Here is a 16,853-nt window from a genome sequence, read left to right as displayed (position 1 = left end):
AAACTCAGTAGTTAAACTTTTCCAATATTTGAATTACAAAGTCAGTTAAATACAATGATATATAATATATACTGTCTGAAGTTTTAGCTTTATAATCTAAAATCTAAATAATAATGTTGAATAATATGCTTTATTTATTCATGTTTTTTTTTTAACAAATGATTTGTGTATATGAACTTATACCTAATTCTGAAAAGGATTTAATGACATTGAGGAGTCGAGTCGAGTCGGAGAACTTGGCATTATAAGTTATCCTTACGTTTCGTATCCATACAATGATTATCACTGATTCTATCAAAGTTATCAATGTTTCTGTAAATATACATTATTTTAAATATATTGTGACGCAATTGTAACTATTCCTTCTTCGTTAAAAACATCCCGAAGTCTCCAAGGAACTCCAATATTATAAATAGCTCTCTTTTGTTAAGTAGAAACCCGACAAAATAAACTCTACCCCAACAGAGAGCACCTTGCTTACGCGGAAACAGAAAAAACCTAATTGTATTTTAAGTTCTACATAATTATTATTAAAACGCACCGTTTTTTTCTGCATAAGTTTTTATGAATGATTCAAAATTTCGAAATAATATCTTAATATCTAATAGTTTATCAAAGGGTGTCAGCTGACAAAGGTTCCATGTCCAAAGACCGAGAACAATAAATAAAGCTTATTAATAAAACTTATTGTAATAAAACCTGTGAATATTTATTTGACTCAATTTTCGATGCAAAAATTAGAAGCATTAGCTTTTTTTCAAAATAGATATAGGTATTTATAGGAATTGTTATATTGATTCACCTATGTATACTTCGATTATTTTCGATTTATTTATTTGCAGCGAATACATTCGATCACGTCTCTAAGCGACATAAGATGTAACTATATTAAAGGAATTAAAATGTCATAAATGAGGTAATTGAATAATATTAGACAATTTACATAATTATTTTATTTAGCACGCATTTTGAAGTTAACTTTTTCGTGATCCGCAATCTAAGACAACTGTCAAAAGTGAATGAAAAAGAAATGTATCTAGAGAAAGAATATTTTTGATTTATTTTATTTATTATTTTTCTTCAGAGACTTTTTTTTAAATATTTTATGGCTACGTAATATTCTTCGACTATAATGCGTGAAGTCGGAACGGGTAGCTAGTATTAACTGATTCTTTAAATGTCTCTTTGTTTACACAGTTATCACAATCGCCAAGAGGAAAATGATAATATTTATTTTGAATAAACAAAGTTATCTAATAAAATTTATATAATATCAGATATGTTTAAAATCCCTGGTGGCAAATTTTTCAAAAGAAACTAAGACAACATTCAAATTAAATAACTTTAAATTTGTAAATCATACTTCAGTCATTTGTAGACATTGTATTTATGTCTATTTATATTCACGATAGAAAGTCACCACTGAGTTTTTAGTTGGTTCGCTCCGTTACAATGCAGAAAAATCCAGTAAATATATGCATTTTAAAAAGCATGTGAGCCTCTTTAAATTTTTTTGTATAATTTAGATATTTTTTTAAAAGCATCCTGGAAATTTTTGACCAAAATTTCCTAGGAGGTTGCTCCACCATTCAAAAAGACACGCAACTTTGCTTATAGCTTATTCGTAGCTTTATATTTAATTCAACACTGACGTGACGATTAAAATACTTTAATATAGAATATTTCATTTTGATTTAAGAAAGTTATTCCTTATTATCAGTTGCGTTACATACGTTGGACCAGCCCATTATTCACGTATAATTTTTTAGGCACTGTCGATGGAGATCGGAGAATAACTCTTTTTTGTATAATGCGTTCGATCACATTACGATTAAATTTGACTCTATTTTAATTTACAGGGTTTTTGAGTCTATGCTGAATTCCTTTTAATAAATGTAATAAATTAAAAAAATATATATATTAACTTATCTTATCTTAATAGTGGTACGGGTTCCATGTACCTTTAAAATATTTTTTTACTTAAAGTACGATTTTATATTTGGTACAGACTACACACAACTACAGGAATAACACTTATTCGATGTAATTCAATATAGTTTAAAATTATATTTAGGCGCTTATAAACTTGTTACTTCAAAAATAGTTTAATGAAAAAATATATTTAGCACATACATAATTTTTTTTTAATTTTGTTAACAAATTTTGGTCATGATTTGATATCTGTATACTTAATTTGTAATATAATATTAAAATTACTTCAAATTAAAGAAAACCAGTTCCGAAGTAACACATAAATAAGTAGCACCTGCTCATCAACATAAATGGTGCAGTCACCTTTTTCAACTTGTGAATGGACAACTTCCGACTACCTAAATCTCTGTTTAGCTAAAGGAGGGAACGCGTAGACCTGGATGGCAATTTCTTCGACACAAGGATTAAAAAAGAAGGATTTAAAGCGACACCTAACTGCCTTTAATACCCCTCTGAAAACTTGGGAATCGCTCGCTAGTGTGATGTAATACTGTTAATAAAACTTCTACCATTTTCGAGCGAAACTGTTTGTATGACCTCTCAAACCCACGTATTATAGTAAAGGCCAATTGTTCTGTCATCCCTGCAACAGAACTTTTATAACCAAATGGGGCTTTTCAAGCCACCTTCGCTCACAATAGGTACACAAGCTAAATTCGCCATTGACGGACACGTCAAGGAGGCCATCACCATCAAAGATGTTCCATAACCATATTCATGTTCCTCAATACATTATACTGTGACAAATTGTACATTTTCAATGGGTATCTAAGGTCATTTAATAAATATAAAATTTAGGGTATCTACTAAAAGTTATTTTTCAACGTCTAAAAACAACAAAAAACCAGTTGGGCTATGGCAATACCCTAGCTCATTGCAAAAAGCTCTTTTTGCAATCACAGTTGTTTTCTTAAATGAATTGTAGCAATGCCATATTATAAAGAATTTCTAATATTCCTATTTACTCCTCGATTTAAGCTTAAAGCTAGTGTTAGCAGTGAGGACGACTATAGACCAAGGGGTCAGGATCGATCCTACGATCTTTTACTCCTTCGCGCTATTGACGCTTCATTGCGGCTTAGCTCACCAGTTTTATGGAAATGATGGAAATCTTATCCGTGGTGAATACTGAACAATATATCCTCGATGGTATATAAAAAAAGGAAATATGAAGAGTACGAAAATACGTGTTTAAAATCGATTGTACCGTCTTTATAATAGAATGGAAACTATCCACGACAAAAGATAAAAGCCTCTTATGTTGTATAAAAAATGGAATGATCCCGAAAACCTAAACAAATCAGAACAGCAAGTCAATACAGGATCAATACAATATAATTATCAATCTGCTTCTTGAACTAACTTCTTACACTAACGTTCCTTTAACCTATTTTTTTTTGTCCATAGAGGCAGGTTTTACACTTCCCGAGATCCTATTATGGTGCCTAATATAGTGATATGCCCTACAAAAAGTTTATATGAATATTACATTTTCATATAATATCTTTGTTACAATATTTTTCCAAACATTCGTAACATAAGAGAATATGTTTAGAGAAGCAATATTTAATATTTCAATTTCTGCAAATTTATGACTGAACAACTATTTAGCTCCTATATAAATCATTTAAGTTATAATTTGTTGAAATATAAAAAAAAGTTAATAAGAATAAACAGGAATTTTGATAGATACACGATACTAAATTTTTCAAATTCCTTTGAAAAAATATATATTAGAAAGATCCACTTAAGACCATTTATTTTTAGGAAAAAAAATAGTTAATTATAAATGTGTTAAAAAATAAAAACTACGGAAGCTTGGGAACAAAATTTACAATTTAATATACTCTACATATATATTAGAACTTATTTCCCAAGTTTCAAAACCTATGTAGGAAGAAGCAATAAAGAATTTCATGATTTTAATTTTTAGAATTTTAAAAACGCTCTCATATTAAATTTGGTTTTTGCAGTTACTTAGTCTAAAGTAGGACGTGTCGATATTATCCGTAAGTTATGTAGCACTTCTCCATGTATATATGCATTTTTTAAATGATTTTTTATTTAGACACGCAAATTTTATTATAATTATAAAGTACAGGACATAGGCTTTCGCCGGCGGTTTTTCCGAACCGATACGACTTGGGAAGAAGAAAAGAGCGTACTCCTTCCTAAAAGGCCGGCAACGCACCTGCAAGCCCCCCGGTGTTGCAGATGTCCATGGGCGGTGGTATTCACTTTCCATCAGGTGAGCCTCCTGCTCGTTTGCCACCTATAACATAAAAATATATTATTATTTTTTTCCAATTCGAAATTGCATATTTTTATATTAATATGGAATTAATTTAATACGTCCAGTACATTTTAAGATATATTGATTTTTATTAGCCATGTCAGTGACACAATCAAAAGAACATTACAGAGCTATCTTGGTTGCCAAGCAACTAACTAATTTGAATAATAACAATAACTCATTCGCCTACCACTTTTTATTTTTTGTTATTATTAGGTAGCAAAATGTCGCATTGTGTCGTATCGTGGCAACAACAAGTGGAACCGAACAAGCGAGTTGAACACAGAACTCCAAAAATCATTTACCATAATCCAGAATTGAGTTGTGCTTATTTAAAAATAACTCTTGAATTATTCTGTGTTACTAAACTTCTAACCTAAGCATCAAAAGTTTAGTGAATAAATATGCTGTAAAATAAAATGTCTGGTAAGTACCTTTTATAATTACATTGCGAAATACATTTAAATGTTGGCTTAATGAGTTTAAGAGGGTTTACAAATGATATAGTTTAATAATTAGTAATTGTTTATTAATTTTTGTAGGTTAGATACCTTAAAGACACGTGTTTATTTTTTTATTGTTGTTTTCGTCGTCTGAAAAAGGAAACGGTACAATTAAAATAGTATATTCAGAACACATCTTATTAAAAAAAAGAACTGTCTAAATTTATATACCTATATTAATTATTTTACTAAATGCAAAATTGACAAATTTGTGAAACATTGTCCAAAACATAGCATTCAGTTCTATCAAGGCATATTCGCAAAGCGTTAAGAAATGTTGGAATGTGCTATTAATATATGTAAATCGGTATAGCTTGCAGTTCATGTGGCTACTGACGGATATATTGTGAGGAAAATGCATGTGAAGGTTGCGTGACTAAAGTTCTTTATAAGAATTACGTCTTCGTGAAATACCTAGGGTGTTTGTCGGAAATGCGATACACTGCAAAATTACATCCTTGGGTATAGTTTCAACCCAACTCAAGAATCAATTAATAATTAAATATACAAACTGCAACTATGTTGTATATAAAATAGTGTTATTTGTCGCACGAAATGTTCTTTTATCAAAATAAAATGAATTTTCCCGACTATAAATACAATTTCTTTTTAATTTACAGATGTTTTTCACGATAACATCGCGTACAAGTAGTTTCATTTTTTTTCGATTTATGTGAAGACATTGGGTTGTGATGACTGTCATTACTCGTAAAATGGATTCAATTTACTCGTAACATACAAGCAGATATTGAAAATCAATTTCGTTTTACTTGCTATTAACTACGAATGTGTGAATCGGAGAAGACTCTACTTATAGAGTTTTTTATAGTATATATGTACATATATTACCATATTCTACTTTACAAAAATACTTTGTATAGCAAGCATAAGATCATTGACTTTTATGTTTACTAACTACGTAGTAATATGTAGTATACATATAAAATAATAATATTTGATTTATTTATGATTATAGACTGTTTTTAATAATGTATGTGCTTATTATATAAAATAAGTATTTATATTTCTAGATCCTGTATATAATTCGAAAGGTTTTTATTGGATTATACAGTTGTTCTAAATATATAGAAATAGGTTCTTTAAAATGTGTTTAGTTTACTTGAAGTACCCAGTTTATAAATTGAGTAAAGCTTTTCAATTTTAACTCATGGCGTGTTGGGTAAACGGTTTTCTATATTGGAGCTTTATACAGTTTCTACACTTTCCTCTAAGCCTTTGAGCAGAAACCACTGTTTCAGTATACTTCAAGTATTTATTTATTTTATAAATTATAAAATTAAATTCATTATAATTATATTTTTTTGTAATTAGTACTTTAAAAATCGGCTCCATAATGGGATCATTCATTGACAACCTTGAGCATACTACGATATATTTACGGCCTAGAAATGGTACATTCATTAATCGAATTTAATCTTAAAAAGATGATTTCTGCTTAAGCCTTACTAAGGTTTATGCTACTAAATTTATATATTATTAAAACTTAAGTGCAATCAATGTTAGATAATAATTACAGACAGCGAAGAGAGTGATGGAGAGGGTGGGCTAGGGAATCTAAATCGCCTCATTGTGCGTCCGCCCGGTCACAGCGGGAAGGCGAAGCGGGGTCACCTATGCTTCGATGCAGCCTTCGAGTGCGGAAACCTAGGGCGCGCTGACCATATTACCGAGCTCGAATATGATCTCTTTATCAGACCTGACACGTGTAGACCGCGCTCGCGTTTTTGGTTCAATTTTACGGTTGAAAATGTAAAACAAGATCAGGTAACAAGATATTGTTATTATTATATCGCTTATGGCCACAAGTGGACCTTCTTAACTTACTTATTGTTTTTATTATTTTCAGCGTGTTATATTCAATATCGTAAATTTAGGAAAGGAGAACAACTTATTTAACGAAAACATGACTCCTTTGGTACGATCAACTTCTCGGCCCAAGTGGTAAGACAATTGTATTCCTTTTTGGTACTCAATAAAATTATTATACAACGTGAAAGATACAAAATTAATAAATGCTATTTTTTAAAGCGCCATTATATATTAATATTCTTTTTTTTCATAATGGAATTATTATTTATTAGATGATCGAACAAAACATTTATCAGTGCTTTACTTAGTTTTTTCGTTACTAAAACATTTGATTATAATATTTCATTAAATTAAAAAATATTATAGGCAACGTATACCTCGACGACTAATATTTTACCATCGGTCGCTGGTGCATCGAGGTAGGAAGATACTTAGTTTAGCGTTTGGATTTGATAAAGAAGAAGATGTCTACCAGTTCGCAGCAGCAGCACCTTATTCATATTCGAGATTGCAGAAGCATTTAAATATTTGGGAAAAGCGAGCTCAGACATTCGCTACTAGAGAGAGCATTGCACAAACGACAGTGAGATAAATCATATTTTGATAATTTTATTGACTATATAAACACGTCACACATACACATAGGCATGCATGTTTGTTATTTTATATACACGTAGTATATAAAATTGTTTACTTTTTTCTCTTTATTTATTTAAAATTTAAACTTTTTAATAAGTCTAACAAATGTAAACACTGATTGGGAAGTCAGTGGCCCCTAAGATACGGGGTCTGGTAGTTTAGGGGTACAGGGCCTCTTTGGTATATGGAACATATTGTAAACCAATAAAAACATTATTATTACTATTATATATTTTGCTTTTGGTATTCACCTAATTGTATATTTCTATGTTACAGCAAAAACGTCGAATAGATTTAATTACTATTGGAAACCTCATACCTAAAGAAGAAAGTAAGGAGGAATTAGTAGCAAAAGGAAAGCCTAGTGAAACAAAGAAACGTGTCGTTGTCGTGTTAGCAAGAGTCCATGGCGGTGAACAACCGTCTTCTTACATTTGTCAAGGTTATTAATATTTCCTGCACTTTTTTATTTGTTTTGAATCTTATTTTTCCTGTAAAGTATAAATATAACAAAATTTATTAAATATCGTCTACTAAAATTTAATGTGTGCCTTAAATAGTTTTGGATATCGATTAGTTTTATTTTTGAAATGTATTTTATATAGACCTTCGCTTTTATATATATATATATATATATATTCTATTTTGAATATATATTTTTAATGTATTTAATGCACTTATTTTATTGTTTCTCTTTATTTTATATGTATTTTTACATTCTTTTAAACAAGTATGGCATGTTTCAGGTTTTTTAGATTACATAGCAAGTTCGTCAGAAAAAGCAATGGCATTACGTAATGGAATTGTAATTCAGGTACTTCATAGAAAAATTATCATAAGCAACAAGTAAAAAAAAGAGGTGAAATATTTTTAGATATTGATTTAATTTATTTTTAGGTTGTACCAATGCTAAACCCCGATGGCGTCTTCTTAGGAAATCAGCGCTCAGACTTGCTTGGTTCAGACCTAAATCGCAGTTGGAACAAAGCTACCAGTTACGCTCACCCTGCTCTTATTGCGGTCAACGATCAGCTAAAAAAGATTACAGCTGAAAAAGTACGTACTCGTAGCTATAGGCGATTAGGAAAAGTTGAAAACTTGTTATACTAACCATTTTTTTTATTGCATATATATTTAATGTTTCTTTATATATGCAAATATCATAAATTTTATTTTTAGGCTCTGCAGTTAGATTTTATTATAGATATCCACTCCGATATAAGCCACGAAGGTGTTTTTGTACGCGGTAATTCATACGATGACGTATATAGGTATGTTACTCTTACATAAGTCCTTATAAACAAAACTTCAATGTAGCAAGTTAGTCCAAGTTCTTAGTTAATTTGTAAATGCAGGTAGTATTTTATAGTAAGTGTTAAAATCTGTTTATCTTATATGGGACAGGCCTACGATAGGCACTCGTAGGATAACACTTAAAAATAATGCAATGTTATATGAAAAATCTTGTTAAGCATAATCAGAATTCCTGTTTAAATTTTATAGCAACGTATGAGTAACTAAAATGTTTGTGTTAATGTCTTTGTTTACGTTCTATAAAGCAATATTAATTGTTTCGTCTCTTACTTGGCGGTGAAAGAAACGTCGTGAGGAAACCTACATATGCCGGATGAAAAGCCTCATGGATATAACCAAACCGCATTATATACCCCGAACCTCCTCAAAAAAGAGAATCTTTAGACTAGTACTTGGACTAGGGCTAGTAGGCTATTTACAGACCATTAGCTTATTAAGATTCATAATCCATTATTTAATTCTTAATTATTAGAACTATTAACATACATTAAACTTCAAGTGAAACTGTCCTTTCTGAAAACAAATAATTTATTGAATAGTGGCAAACAGCACACTCGTTTTAGTACCCTATGGGCAGTGTACCTACAGCGTTTAATGCGATATTCATATTTCAACCTTTCAACGATTGTGGTAAAATTAAATATATAGTATAACAATATTATATAATTTCATATCAAACATCTTGTGTGTAAACCGGTCACAATACATTTTTAATAATCTAATGGCCTATCACGTAACTTCTATTGATATAACTTTTCAGAAGCAGAAATTAAATCGACTGTTTAACATTTTTTTATTTTATCTGTGTTCAGGTTTGAACGTCATGCAGTACTTCCAAAGTTTCTGGGAATGCGCGTTGAGGCATGGAAGCCAGAATCTTGTTTGTATAATGCAGATCCTTTAGCTATGGGCAGTGCGCGACGCAGCCTCCCTACAGGCACCATCGACTCCTATACGCTGTTAGCGTCTTTGGGTGGTCGACGATTAACTCCAAGAGGACCCTTTTTACACTATACTGAAGATGCCTGTATCCTTTGTAATCAATCAATCCCAATGCTGCTCTCTTTACATATTTAGTCACAATTCTTCAAATCATGCGGCAGTTTTATGTTGTAAGAACTTGGCCACCACTAGTAACTACTGCGCATGTTAGTTTGTCTTTCATTACTTAGATAATGTACTTTTTAGTAAATAAACTTTGAAGTGAAGCAGTAATTTATTATTTCTAAAATATTTTTGTGACTAAAATCCTCATCAGATTAAAAAGTAAAAAATATATAAGCTTAAACTTAATCGAAGATTTTAAAATAGGAAGGTCTTTGGCAAAGGCACTATGTGACTATTACCGACACGTTGGTGTAATTCCACCTCGCGAGGGTACAAATATCAAGAAAAAGGAATCCCGGAGGAGGCGGCGACGGAAACGACCAATCAATGAACGAGAAAGGTATAATTGTTGATTATTTATTTTCTATTTTTACATTTATCCCATTTATCATTTAGATTTACTGAAATGCAGAATGGTGTAGTCTTTGAATACTTCATGTTTGAGGGTTTAAGTAGCTAGATAGTTGCTACGATAAAAAATTGAAATGGTTGGTATGTAAGATCTCCCAGCTCATCGCCGGAAAGGAGGGTGCTGGTTGCGCGAATGCTATCGCCCCCTTTACCAGCCAGATCTCCGCCCGCGCTGCGAGCACTTCCTGTACGAACTGCAAGAAACGCAGGCCTGAGAGCTAGGCCGCGTACGGTTCATATTGTAGAAAGCAATCTTCCGATCATTACTGGTAAATAATTTAAAACATGTCTCAAAACGCATTTCTTTGGTAATCAAATTAATAAATGTTGTTTGATCACATTCTAAATTTTTATTTATTTTAAAGTATTTTGTGATAACAAAATGAAACAATCAGTAGACGCATTTTTGGTTTCTTTTGAATTTTATTTAATCACATTGTCATCAATGAAAACTCGCCGGTTAGTCAGTCAACCGACAAGAAAATCATTACTTACTCTTTTAAACTATTCTATTGTCACATTATCAAAGATTACTTTTAGTCAGAACGAATTAACACATTATTCATAACATCTTGTTTTTACTTTATCCAATACAATTTTATTAAGATATGTTTATTAATAAATGTATTAATATAAACATGACAGTAATTGTGCTAAACATAATAGGCAAGGCAGTTCGTACTCCGAGGCTGGCCGTTGTGGACCTGAGCGCCTACATCCGCACGCCCGCGGCCGCCTGCGGTCGGCGCCGCACTGGCGCCAGCGCGGCGAGCGGCGCGGTGCGGGCGCCGCGGCCGACGCGCACTCGCGCGCGCCCGCTCACCAGCGACGAATACGACACACACGATTCGGATTCCTAGTTCTGTGGCTCTGTCGTTTGTTAACATAAAGTATTTTTGATTGTGTCAATAAAGCGCGCTTCCATTTTCATAGCTTAATAACTAATATTATAAGTAATAACATACAATTTACTCGTTTTGTCTATCAAAATATTATGCACGATTTGTATTTATGGCTGCACCTTAAAATAGATTTCTTAAGTCACCAGACTGATGTTTACTATTTTACGATTTTAAATTAATGTTGTAATAAAACAAACCAAATTTTAATTAAATGTATAATGTCTAAAGCTTTCGTATTTACAACCACTAACATCTACCTAACATTCAGTCATTACTTCCTTACATCATTATCGCGAACGCTATTATCACTACGAAATCATCAATCACAACGGCAAATAAAAAACGAGACTGAGTATCGGTAGAGATTTATTATCTCATCATTTATCAATTACGACAATTTGGTTTCGAATCGAACGAGTCAAACGAATCAACCGTACCTACGCATACTAATAGAGGTCACGGGAGCATCACGAACATAATACGTCCGCGAACGAACCGAGAACAAGCGGCCCGCGGGCGCGGCGAGGCGGCGGCGTCCGTTGACAAGCGCGAAGCACCTCCTCTAATAAATATCTTTGGCATGAACCGAAAAGAGCTCGCCGACAATTCACACGCGGTTACACTAACGACCGACGGTCATCGCTCTATGCCAAACAAGAGTCCGTCGTTTCACAGCGGGGGGTGGGCGCGGGACGGGGCGCGTCATTCCCAGGCGTCTGCGTCGGCGTCCTCGTCGTCGGACAGCGTGACGAGGTGCATGGGGTCGGTCGGCACGCGCGCGGGCGGCACCTCGGGCGTCTCTCGCGGCACCTCGCGAGGCGCGGGCGCGCTGGGCGCCGGCCGACGCGCCGCCCGGCGCTGGCGCAGCAGCTCCTCGTCCGCCGCCGTGCGCGGCTTGCGGAACTCGTACACGAGCGGGAAGATGCGCTCCACCGCCGACTGCACGTCGTTCACGCTGCGCGCTGCACACACGACACCGACGTTCCACTGGTTACTTACATTCTTTTTTTAGAGTTCAGACTGGTTAGTTTACTTTCGATCGATAAGTTAAGATAAGAGGTGATTGATAAAGAAATTTTGAAATTAAATTACCACAAATGACGTAATATCAATATTTCGACATGCTCAAAGTATTAATTATCTCATTCCAAATGAAAAAAATATATTGGGTATCGTGAATAGCAATAAATAAAGAAGTGTTGGTACCTGTGATTGTGACGCCTCCTGTAGAGAAAATTTTCAGTGTCGCTTTAGGGTTATAAAGTTTGTATGTCACACCTGGATGAAGTTCAGGCTCATAACTGTAAAATAATAAAAAAACATTGTAAAAATCATTTAAACATAAATATATTTCAATTATACATATCAGTCATACAATTTTTTATAAAATGAATAATGAAAATTGATTTGAATGATTTGATATATATAAACAAGTTCAAATGACTGAACTGAAACTTTGCATCAGACAACATAGTAAATAGTGTACCCAATTCAATGAGTTTTAGTACATGGAATAATCAAGGCAAAAAATATAATTAATAAAAATGTACACCAACATAGAGTCAAAAGCACAAGAATTTATAAAGCTATATTCATGAACAAAAAGTTCTAGAGAATTATTGCAGTATCTGTTTCATACATTTATTTGCGACCAATGATTATGTACAAAGGCACAAATTTAAACAATAGGCCTCTGGCCACAACTAAATTTATAAACACAGTAAATACAATTGTAGAAAATTCTACCTAATGCATGAGCCACCATTAACACAAACCATTTGAATGGTATACTTATTGAAAATTGATTCTGTTATGTTTTAAATAAAAGTACTTATAGACAAATAATAGAATCAGATTCACTTGAAACCTTCACCTTAACCTTAACTTAAACTTTCAACCTTATTGCTAAACCAAAGCATTTAACTATTTAGATACAATTCATAATAATATATTTCCATTAACCAAATTATATTATATGAAGGCACAGTAGCTCGTGAGATAATAATAATAATTATTTTTTTACACATATAGCAGGTATTTCATTTATTCTTTTCTTTTATCTTATTAAATTTCTAAATGAATTAATAAGGTTTCTCATTTGTTTCTATCCTATGTATAATCTATATTTATAAATGCAAAAGTAACTCAGTCTGTTGCATGCTTAAACCACTGAACCAATATTGGTGAAATTTAGTATGGAGACAGACAGTATAAGTCCCGGGGAAGGAGATAAGATACTTATTTTATTTATGCATGAATGGGGGTGATGCTATGTGCTATAGGTAAAGTTTTATCAATTTCGCATAGGTAAAGCCACAGACTTAACCTAAACACTTAACAGTAAAAAAATCATACATGATTATTGACAGAGTGTAAATATAACAGAATTCTTACAAAGCCGTATGGTGTGCCTTGTGTGATTGCAAATTATTTTTAATTTAAATAATTAAGAATTCATATAAATATATGAAAGGGTTAATTTTGCTCAGCAAAGAAAGATGCGTTGAGGAAGTCTGCATTTGTTGAGAAGAAACTAATATGAATACATATTTCACTACCATGGTAAAATATTTAAAAGGTTGTAAATCTATACACACCTACCTTTTTGGAAATTCATTTTGAATCAAAACTATTTTGAAATTAAGGTCTTTCACTGGCTTTAACATATAAAGGCTATACACAAACTATGAATTATATAAGCACAATGACAATGTGCTTGTCAGAATACTAATTTATGTGACATCTTATGTACTTATTATATTTTATGTTATAACTTTTCTAGGTAGCGTATGATATAAATTGTTGACATAAAGCAAAAGTAAATCAAAAAAATGAACTGTTTAATACACATAATCAGAAATAATTAAAAAAAGCCATGCAACACAATACTTTTGTACTTATGAATAATTTTATGTTGAAGAATAGAAGAAGAGTTCTGTAGAGAGTTCTGTAGCAATATAAATTATGTAACAGTATTTTTAAAAGTTATACATTGAACCAAATAAATTAAGCTTGGTTACCTAAAACTAAAAGATATTTGACTGATTTATTGATGATGACTACTGAGCAAGCTGACTGAAGAGATAAGAATCTTTATTGAAGTTGAAAAATATTCAGAAACTTAGGACAATGAAAAAAATTACAAAAAAAGCTTTAACATATACTTACTCTGCTTCCTTATATTTCTTTGAAAAGGCTATAATTCGAATACCAAAAGGCATTCGACAAGTTCCCAGAACGTTGACTACACGAAAATTGCGGAAGCGCACTTGAAATCCTAATTTCTGTAAGGCACGGGCATATCGCCGTGCTGCGATCTTCGCCTGATCCTCACTGGTCGCACCTGTGCACGTCACGCGTCCTGACGACCAGATTGACGCTGTTGTGTAGGGGCGGCGAAGTTTCATTGTCACCATACCATTTTCTCGTCGGAACTCGACGTTTACACCATTTAAAGCGATCTCTCTCAAGTTTAGGTGGCACTTAACACTAAAACTGCACACAACATTGTTTATCATTATGTCTATTTCGGGGGTTTCTTCTTCCTCTTCTTCCATAGGGGCCTGTTGTACTGTGGCATCTGCAGTCTCGAGACATTGCTGTGGGGGTTGTTCTGGCTTGCCAGCTTCACAATATTCATGATCTGGCACCATGTGATTAGGAACGCCATGTGTTGTCATGCCATGGTTCACAACAACTCCATGTGTTCCTTTACTCAACTCCTTGATACCGTTCTCTTGAATAAGCGTAGCCATGTCCACCACGGCTTGCTGAAAAACAAAATATACTTATAAAACACATAAATATTTATGTAAGCAAATTGAAAAATAAAACAAACAAATATACTAGTAGTTAGTACTTGTATAAGTTATTAGTTAATTTCATTTTAAAACAGTATTTCATTAATGTAAGTAGGCCTACAATTTTTTTCTTAAATATGAATACAGTATTTAAATATGTTAACAGTAAAAATGTAATTCTATTAATATATTAGTATCAAATCTGCCTGTATTTAAATAATAGACTCTTATCAAATGACAGGATATGAATCATAGAAAATGGAGAAACATTGATTAATGCAATTCAATCTAAGCTGTTTCAGTTATCAGTTGTATCCAGAAACAAACCATAAAGAGAACTTTATTGAAAACTGTTGATTACACAACAATAGCCAATACTAAACATACACATGTAAGAATTACTATGTTCTGTGAGTTTTAACTATTAGGTAAGAAATAAGTTTGCATTGCTTGTCCTTACTTGTTTTGTTTTACATAATTTATAAACCTTCGAAATTTTTAAAACAATACTCGCTTAAACCTTTGGAGTTTTTCACAATAAAAATATATTTATTTGAATAATCCAAATGAAATATTGATTGAATAGTCAATAAAATGTTTTGCATGATTAATTAATATAAAAGATTATTATACAGAATGGTTTAAAATAATTGTCTTGTCAAAGAATTGAAAAATGCAATAACTAAAAGGAATATTCACAGCCAACACCCACTCTAAACTAATCAATATATTATTAATCTGCAATGCTTTGGTGGATCTGGGTCATTACTCTCCTAGGCCCTCCTTTGGCAAAATCGAATAGTCAAAAAAGGCACCAATTTAGGCCACTTCCCACGACGTAGCGAGATGCGACAACGCCGACAACATGACACTTGCACAGCTGACTGCCGGACGAGTCCTCGTCCCTCGCGTCCCCCCGCAATACGCCCCAAGCTATAGTTATGCTTCTACAGACCACCAGGTAATAAAACAGATTGCACTTGCACCTACTTATGTGACAAGCATCCGAAATAATGGAGTGTAAAACGACATTTATAAAAACGACCCAATCGCCCTCTGACTGTTAAATTTATTCTTCTACAAAGAGCTCAACTACTTTATCAGTCTATTTTAGGTCGTTGACAATTATTTTTCGCCTTAAATTTGAGATGAATGAATAAATAAGCAACAGTCAGCAGTTATTGACCCCATAATAAAGATTAAACCACACGTGATTGAGAATACAAAGATAAAATATTTAAACTTAAGCATGCTAATATCCTGAATTTAAAATTTTAAAATGTAACATTCAAAAAAATATAAAAAAATAAAGAATTATTCGTATGCTAAAATACAAAAAAGACTACCGATGGAACGTTATCTAGAACAAGTAAGGATCAGCTGAAACTGAATGACAAAGCAACGGATGCTGCGATGATAAATGACTTAAATTGATAATGTTGGTTACCTATTATAAACTTAATAAATAACAATTAAAAGTATATTTTACCTGGAATTAAGTGCTATATTTGTCACAATTATTTTTATACCACCAATGAAGTAATAATTTTCATTGCAACTTGGTCCAAAAATTTTACTCTTTGGTAAAGTTAAAATAATCCACAATTACAAATGCATGTAATGTAGCTTTCAAAAAAACTTTGTTGTCATAAAGATTAAACCAAAAATGCAAATCGTTAGCGCAGAAATTAAAAGCTTTTGCACATCCTGCCTAGCACCGCCATGTTCTATTCGTACGAGAACAAAAGTGGTATCATTCGTTCGACAACTGCATGTGAACGAGTTGTAAAAGAATATATAAATGAATGAATGAAACAGAAGATTTTTTTCAATATTTTTTAGATACATTGTTAAAAGAAATATGTAATACTAAACTACAATTATTATGCGCAAAATTAGGGCCTAATTATTAATATTAATATATATTCAGAACATTGATGTTTTTTATATTATAATTTCCAAAAATCTTATTTCATTATGGTGTCAAAAAATTCGTCTCAAGCTTATTTACAAACTATAAATCCTTAAAAATTTAGGAGGAGTATACTATTTCAAAAATATT

At 32.4% G+C, this 16,853-nt stretch overlaps 2 protein-coding genes across 2 annotated transcripts; one reads left to right on the top strand and one right to left on the bottom strand.

The window, feature by feature from the left end:
- Positions 1 to 5,956: 5,956 nt before the first annotated feature.
- LOC113394109 (cytosolic carboxypeptidase 6-like) lies at positions 5,957 to 10,949 on the top strand. Its single transcript, XM_026631311.2, has 12 exons — positions 5,957 to 5,968; positions 6,313 to 6,573; positions 6,656 to 6,750; positions 6,985 to 7,201; positions 7,534 to 7,699; positions 8,004 to 8,071; positions 8,155 to 8,313; positions 8,437 to 8,528; positions 9,384 to 9,598; positions 9,871 to 10,018; positions 10,180 to 10,358; positions 10,756 to 10,949. Exons 1-12 carry the CDS (start codon positions 5,957 to 5,959, stop codon positions 10,947 to 10,949), a joined length of 1,806 nt encoding a protein of 601 aa, XP_026487096.1.
- A 243-nt stretch (positions 10,950 to 11,192) lies between these two features.
- Trf2 (TATA box binding protein-related factor 2) lies at positions 11,193 to 16,568 on the bottom strand. Its single transcript, XM_026631825.2, has 4 exons — positions 16,281 to 16,568; positions 14,160 to 14,761; positions 12,198 to 12,292; positions 11,193 to 11,953 (listed from the first exon to the last, which is right to left on the bottom strand). Exons 2-4 carry the CDS (start codon positions 14,744 to 14,746, stop codon positions 11,694 to 11,696), a joined length of 942 nt encoding a protein of 313 aa, XP_026487610.1. The 5' UTR covers positions 14,747 to 14,761; positions 16,281 to 16,568; the 3' UTR covers positions 11,193 to 11,693.
- Between the last annotated feature and the right edge of the window lie 285 nt (positions 16,569 to 16,853).

This window comes from Vanessa tameamea, chromosome 4, assembly GCF_037043105.1.
Source record: "Vanessa tameamea isolate UH-Manoa-2023 chromosome 4, ilVanTame1 primary haplotype, whole genome shotgun sequence".
Taxonomy (NCBI): domain Eukaryota; kingdom Metazoa; phylum Arthropoda; class Insecta; order Lepidoptera; family Nymphalidae; genus Vanessa; species Vanessa tameamea.
This window is presented reverse-complemented; position numbering and strand designations above follow the sequence as displayed.